The 7,465-nt window shown below is 40.0% G+C and overlaps 1 protein-coding gene across 1 annotated transcript; it reads right to left on the bottom strand.

Moving 5' to 3' along the window:
- Positions 1-1,231: 1,231 nt before the first annotated feature.
- On the bottom strand, positions 1,232-7,230 carry LOC137936203 (bZIP transcription factor TGA10-like). Its single transcript, XM_068780770.1, has 12 exons — positions 7,193-7,230; positions 6,866-6,963; positions 6,245-6,318; positions 6,002-6,136; positions 5,738-5,806; positions 5,569-5,628; positions 5,325-5,402; positions 5,031-5,103; positions 4,669-4,940; positions 3,026-3,265; positions 2,178-2,323; positions 1,232-1,999 (listed from the first exon to the last, which is right to left on the bottom strand). Exons 1-12 carry the CDS (start codon positions 7,228-7,230, stop codon positions 1,972-1,974), a joined length of 1,311 nt encoding a protein of 436 aa, XP_068636871.1. The 3' UTR covers positions 1,232-1,971.
- Positions 7,231-7,465: the final 235 nt, after the last annotated feature.

Genomic DNA, 7,465 nt, shown 5'->3' with positions numbered 1-7,465 from the left:
GTCTCACTAAATCTAATCGCTATAAGTTTTATAAGGAAGCTAAAACTAAGAGAATAAGAGGATATATTCCTCTTCTATTCCAGCTTTTCCTTTTGAGCTTGCTTCTCTTGTGAAACTTGTCTTTGCATAGGCTCATCTTAGATTCCTTGTTATAGCTTCTTCAACAAAAGGAAAAGAGCCCCAAGAGCTTGAGTGCTAGGCTGATCAGTCTATAGTCCTGCAAGGGACCAGCCCAAGCAATAAATATTTGTTAAGAGGAAGAGTGGAGAAAAAACCACTAGCTCGGATCAAAAAAAAAAAAAATCTCTCCTTGCGGTTGCATACTTGGTTTCTATTTTTGTCCAAGTATTTAGTTTGATTGCACTCAAAACACTTAAATTTTAAATTTTATATTCAATTCACCCTTCTCTTGAGGTAGATTTAAACTATGATTTAGTAGATTTAACTTTGAAGTGAAAACACTTTGGGAGTGGACATGGTAACCTGAATTTGGAATGTGTATTGCCTGTGCATGAAACATGTCACCACTAAAAAATTGTATTGCCTGTGCATGAAACTTGAATTTGAAATCAAGTAAAAAATGGGGAAAATCTCAAAAAGGCCTTGAAAACACAAACCACAAGTAAAAGATTTTGAAAATAGCAACTCCACCCCTAGGTTATTACTTCATGTGAGCTAACAATGTACACCTTCTAGGTTGGACTAGGTTGTTCACTCAAGAGTTTACCCGTGCCCACCGTAAACAAATATAGGTTTTTCAAAGTTAACCCCATCCCTAACAAGGGGTGAAAGAGAGCACTTGTCCTATGTGGAACTGGTTGGGTGAGGGTAGGTTTCACATTACCTCCGGCATGCCTATACTAGACGATGTTTGAGTAACATAACACCAATAATTTTTTTTATTTAGAGGTAACTATTAACTTTATAAATAATTCATGATAAAATATAACATATTATAAGATAAATAAAAATATATATTCAAAAAATTAAAATTCAATCTATTAAAAATTTATGTAAATTATATGATATATTGATAGACTAATTAATGATTTTGTATAAACTTCATAAGATAGTATAAAACTATATCATATATTTACATTATATAAGTTTATAGGAAATGGAGAGGAGCCATTAATGCTCCCATTAAAACATTCTAATTAAAAATAATTTTCTATTATTTCATATAAAGATCACTATCAGACCTAGAAATTCGTTTGACTTGGAAACCCCTCGTTTAGAAATAGAAGAAGCTGAAGGTATATATAATGGATTTCCACCCTCTTACACATATTTCCCACCAACCCTTATAAACTAACAATTAGCCTTTCAACACTTCAAAAATCATTGAAAGGGTGGCTAGAGAGCTCTTGACACTATTTAACCTCCAATCTCTTCTAAACTGAAGTGAGATCTCACCCGTCGAAATGGCGAGAATCCTGACATGGATTGTTGAGATCAAGTCTCAGATGAAGACGGATGGAGACGTTGATAAGTCCACAGACTTGAATGTCAAAGATGTTGACTGGAGAAGGTGTATTATTTAGCAACAAAAACAACATCAGCCACCAACCGCAAATGATATGATTAAAGCTGCAATTCTTTCCTTCTTTCTTTTAATGGAATCTCGCTGCAGTCTTACGTAATGTGACGAAACGAAAAGGAAGGGATCGATGAGGTAATATTGAGTGTAAGGAGAGAGAGTGAAACCAGGTCTGGTAGGATTAGTCCAAAACTGCTTTTGTCTCCTACATGCATCGTTTCAACACTTGAACGGCCACATGGATGATTGACTATAAACACCCGGCATTTCCTTTCCACCTGCTTAGAACCTACCCCGGTAAAGAAGATCTCAGACCGGCTCCACAAAAAGCAAAAATGGCTTCTTCTTCTTCTTCTTCTTCTTCGTGATCTTCGTGATCTTCTCCTCTTCTTCTTCTTCTTCTCGGTTGTGGCGCATTTACAGGAGGATTTCTAGAAATCATTACGGTAAGCGGAACATCTAATCAAGGAAGAAAAGAAAGAGATAAATGTATCTATCTGCCTATAAGTTGCTCACTGAGTGACCTTTTGATAATCGAAATGAAATGAAATGAAGAGTCGTCTAATCGTTTTCTCTCTTCTTCTTTCTGAACACCCTTTTTGTTCTCTGTTTTGTATCTGGGTTTTAGATGTTTTACCCCTGCCTTGGGCGGGCAAGCCAAAGGGAGCTGAGAGCTCGAAGTCTGTGGAAGTACTCGGCAATGGCCAAATAGCATCTCGCGGCCTGGCGGGTGGTCAGAATCTGGTGAAGCCGGTGGAGGGTCTGATGCCTCAAATTATCTGCCTGTAAGACAACTACTACTCAGAAATATATAAAATAAAACTCCAAATATATTATACTCTGGAATATGACGCGATTGGGCTTATTTACTGGCTCCGCTGACTACCAGAGCAGAGCACAGAAACTACAGCAGCGAAAACCCAGATGGGTTTTAGCTGTCTTCTTTCTAAGCTAAAAAAACAAAAAAAAAAAAACAATGAAAAGAAAGGAAAAAGAAAACCCACTGAACTGCTTCCTACATTCTTAAGCAAAGAGAGACAAAAACAATGTTGACGCCTCTGCCTACTTCGGGAGATTTTAAGGCTTTCATATTTTCGGTGGCCAGTCAGATCACTCGTCACCTCAAGATGGAAAAGTAAGATTCATCTCTTCTGCTTCTCAAATATGCACAGAGGTGAACCCCTCCAAGGACGTCTTGGAACGGTAATTAGTGTTAAGTACAGAGCTTGGTAGTTGACATCTCACTATTATTGCAACTTTATTGCTATTACTATATATAATTAATTAGTGTTACGAAGAGAGCTTGGTAGTTGTTCAGTTTACAGTTGAAACATCAACAGTCTATCCCCTAAAAGAATCTCTCAAACAGTATAATACTATCTTCTCCTTCTTCTTCTTGTGCGGATTGGCAGCCATTCTTAAAGGTAATGATGATATTGCTGAGAAAGAAAGAAAGAAAATGAGAAGAGAGATTTTTTTTTGTACCTGTCGAACGAAGCCTTCGAGGGTGGAGAGCTTGTTCATGGCAATGGCCATCTGACCCATGTAGTTGGCCATGTTGGAAAGGCAGCTGAGAGCATCGGAGGATACGGTGTCGGAGAGAGACTGGTAGAGGGCATCGAGGCCCTGACTGAGAGCCTCCTCCGCCTCCTGCGTCGACTGCTGGAGGCCGCATATACCCAAGATCTGCTGCTCCGTCAATGGTTCTATGTGGTTCAGAAGAATCTGCAATTGCCCCAACCACAGCACTTCAGTAAGAAAATTATCCACTCCGATCCCTTTCATTTTATATTCTGATTCTAAGCAGTGAGAAGCAACCAGAATTTGACAAAACCGTAGAAGAATAAAGAAAAAAAAACTACAAATGGAGCAGATAGGAAATAACATTGATTACTTAAACAAAGTGCATAATTTTCAGTTTTCAATAATTTAGATTTGAAATAGGAACTAGGATCATATGTAAACTATAAAAAAGAATCTCAGAAATTAGGTCAAACACTAAAACTAGAAGAATCTTTTTATCTGAGGTAAAACTGGAAGGAAGGGAAAAATGGAAAGAAAGATGAAGAAACGAAAGCCGGATTCTTAGAGATTTAAAGGATTGAAGGGGAAAGGAAGTCAAGGAACAGGATTTTCTCTGTGTACACGGAATGGGTCATGGCAGGTGATCCACATAGTCGACGGCCCTGATCACCACCGAGATTGCTTTGAACGGAAACAACAAAAGTGAAAATCCTGTACCTCGTCTCAAACCTTGGGTCGCACAGAGCCTGCCAGAAAAACACTCATTTCCTCGCAAATAAACAACTTATCTGCAATGGAACAAGGAATCATCCTCCATTGCAGAAGGGTGCCTGACTATTCTGGAGAACTGCTTCCTTTTCCCTTTCATTGTTTACTATTCTTCGTCGGTAGTAGGAAGATTTAACGCATGCCTGCATTACACCTTTTCGTCCATGGGAAATCTTCTCAATCTTCTTTCTCTGATCCTATACCCCATATTTTCCAAATCGAGTACTTAGGACAGAGTTCGCAATCAAACTCGAGGGACGAATCGTCCTGCGCAGGGCTGCCGTTGGCTATACCTCAGTGCTGCTGCTTCTATATCTATAGGAGAAGTTTCCCTACTACAACCAAGCCTCCGTGGAAATGAAGATCTAATGACTTCTTTTATGTCATTTGTTCTTAAGTTCATCGTTGAATTTTATGAGTAAGTCAAATAAAAACAGTTGAAGGTGAAGGTGGTAAAATGAAGAAGGGTTAACTGTATAATTTTGTTAATAACAGAAGAAGTTTGGAGGTGATGAAACCCTAGTTCTCGATCGGCAAAATCACCGACCGTGACAAAAGATTGAAATGAGATCTTCTTACGACATCAAACTGCCTCAAGTTTTGTAATGGAGCACAATAGGAGTAACAGTACTGCTGACAAAACTACACCCTCAAGACAAGGTTGCAAGTTAACCAGCGGGGAAGAAGAGAACAAAAGAGTAGGAGAGGATGATGAAATAAAGCTGAATCTTAAATTACGATAACATAAAGTGATGCAGAAAGGAGGTAGCGAGAAAAGTTGAAAAAGAGACCACTACATGCTGGAGATAAATGCCAAGAGAGATGATTTCTCGTACCTTGATAACTTGTGACGGCCGGAAGCCTCCCATCCACATGAAGCATCTCTCCGCCGGAGTCTTCCACATGCCGGAGACTATGTGAAACACATCGGACTTCAAAACCATACTCTTCAGATTCATCAGCTCATCATAGTGCGCCAAGGAGTTATGCACAAACAGCCGTAGCTCGTTCTCTGGTATGTGTTCTTGCACTGCCGCTCGAAGCTCGCAGATGATCTGTTGGTGCTCTTCCAGCCACCTTGCGTACTCCATATCGAACGCAGCTGCATCTGAATCGGAAGCGGACAACGAGCAAAAAACTGATATCATTACAAAATATCGTAACAAGGATGGTTTGTCAGTTTGCACTGGGTAAATACCTGAACTCATGCCATTGATGCCCGGGGCTAGACCTTGTTCCCCAAGAAGCGCTCCGCCTCCAAAGAAGACTCCCTGCGATTAACATAGAAAAGAAAAAAAAAAAAAAAAGCTTACTGAAGCCCAATATCTACACAAATAGACGTTTAATTTTCATATCTTCAGCATAAATTATACTTAAATTTCTTTGCTTAATTTAATTCAAGGCCGTCGAAACAGTTCTAGCAAGGTGATGGAGAACAGTGTAATCTATATGTTATTAACAGGCTCATATTTCGCCTTCGTTGGTTCCTCACTTGAGTTCTAGCCCTCTGCAGTTCTTGTTCAAGCTGACTTAGCTTAATCCTGCTCGACTCCAGCTGCTGCACATAAGCCTGCAACAACTCGGTAGATAAATAAGATGAATTTACGACGTTTGAAAAGCAAAAACCAAGTTAAGAAGTTTAATATATTCTTTGTTTGAATTTAGAGGAAGGAAGAAGGAGCAGATGAAAAATGAAAAAAAATCGTGTTTAGTTTTTTTCTTTTTGTTTGACTGACCTTTTTCCGGAGCCTGCTTTTTCTGGCCGCTTCTCTGTTCTGAGCTAGCCTTCTCAATGTCTGCTCAAGAAATGAGTGAAAAAAAAAAAATCAATGGATGATCCTTGCAAGATAAGAAAGAAGCACGGATGTGTTCCTCATGATTCATGAATTCAACTTTCGTCATGACCTTCGGGTCCGGCGTTTTCGGCCCTTCGTGCTCCGAACTAGATGTTGCGCCCTTTCGATTCCCTTCTCGCTGACAAATAATGGATGGGAAACAATAAAAAAATGCTCGAGTAAACGAAACCAAAGCACGTCTGTCGGAAAAGAAAACCGAATGAGAAGAGAATTTGAGGGGAAAATATCCTGCGGCTGGATTATGGTGCAGATGAAATGCTTTAATTTCCTTTGAGAAAGAAAGGAAAAAATTAAGTTTTTTTTCCATTGTAACCTTTGCTCCAAGTTTGACATCTTTGGCTGGTGCAGAAGCAGATGCTGGTTCGTTTCTTGGATTGCCCAAATCCATGGCAACCTCCGATGGCTTCCTAGTCGCGCCGCTCGATGGAGAGACTATACTAAGGTTTCCCTGCAAGAGAGAGAGAGAGAGACCCATCTTTCGAAGAATTAAAAGGTGAAATGACTTAACATGGAGAAGGAAAACACAGGAAAGAAAGTTCTTTCTTCTATTCCTTACCCTTGCAGACGGCTCAACATGCATGGGCTGAGAAGGGAAAATGTTCAGAGTCGGAGGTTTGATTCCTGAGCCCTCTGCATAGATCAAGTCCTGCAAGCATTAACTCTCCCTAAAGGTGAAAGGCAACCAACTGGTACACAAAAACTCTGAACAAAGTAGAGATAAAAGCGACTTTTTTTTTTCCGAGGACATAATCATGACACAGGGAATAGAGATCTTAAGAGAAACAAAGGCGAGGACGTATGAGCTATCGAGAGAATCAGGAGCTGACCCGGACCTCAAATCGTCAATCTTCATGCATTTGCAGCTCTCAGCAATTGCAGACAGTGGGAGAGAGAAAGAGAGAGAAGAGAAAATAATGAACTGCAATCGACCGTACCCTAGTTCAGTACGGAGATTTGCAGGAAACTCATGAAGAGTTTGCTCCAAATACTTAGTTTCTTGAAGTTCAAATTTCTTGCAAGAATCTGGTCAAACACGGTACAGCAGGATCAGTTCAGCACGCTGTGCTCATGACCCAGAAAGCCCCTCCTGAACGAATCTCAACAGTCTCATCCCTTTCTCATACTCCTCCCCAACTCCAATAACTCTTAAAAGGCTCGAAAAGAAGATGACACTTACGTCTTTGTTCTTGGGCAGACGAGTGATCTTGTCCTTCCAGATACAAAAATAGAGCTTGATCTAATTCTCCCAAATCATAAGCGCCCGTCTCCTTACTTCTGCCAACACACAAAAAAGAAAAAGGAAAACGGAAAAATGTGGGATGAAAAGTTCTTTCCTTTCGACATGAGAGATTGAAATTCTGAAACACTTTTTTCCATTACATGAAATTTCCCGGAACCGAAGATGATGACTGCATCGTCCCGTAAGTAATCTGGTGGTGCTTCTGCTGCGCTCGCTGGCCTTGATTGCGAGTTTCCTTATTGTCCTTGACAGCAATCCAGTTACCTTCCTTTCTCTTTCTGTTTCCCAAAAAGCATCTCCATTAATGGCGAAACTGACTTGTGTTTTCTTCTCTCTGGGTTAATAAGAGAAATAAGGAGATTCCATGGCCGGTCTCTGCCAAAGAGAGTCGGTTTAAATCAGAGCAAGTCGGAGACGGAAAAAGAATCAGATACAAAGTAAAAGGAAAGAAATGAAATTAGAATTCAATGCCTCTAAACAAAAGACAAGCTTCTTTTTGCCTGCTGATAGTCTCCTTCCTCTCTCTCTCCAAAATCA

The sequence above is a fragment of the Aristolochia californica genome, unplaced genomic scaffold, assembly GCF_029961685.1.
Source record: "Aristolochia californica isolate CCGP_79_NKW_82.1479 unplaced genomic scaffold, dmAriCali1.0.hap1 SCAF_7, whole genome shotgun sequence".
NCBI classification, from domain to species: domain Eukaryota; kingdom Viridiplantae; phylum Streptophyta; class Magnoliopsida; order Piperales; family Aristolochiaceae; genus Aristolochia; species Aristolochia californica.
This window is presented reverse-complemented; position numbering and strand designations above follow the sequence as displayed.

What these genes read in the sequence shown, in the direction of transcription:
- LOC137936203 (XM_068780770.1), bottom strand. Translation starts at nt 7,230, where the DNA reads ATGGAGATGCTTTTTGGGAAACAGAAAGAGAAAGGAAG. An exon ending in CATCAATGGCATGAGTTCAG is followed by an intron (nt 4,941 to 5,030) that starts GTATTTACCCAG and finishes CTTCCGATTCAG; the next exon opens with ATGCAGCTGCGTTCGATATG. An exon ending in CTTGCCCGCCCAAGGCAGGG is followed by an intron (nt 2,000 to 2,177) that starts GTAAAACATCTA and finishes TTCCTTGATTAG; the next exon opens with ATGTTCCGCTTACCGTAATG.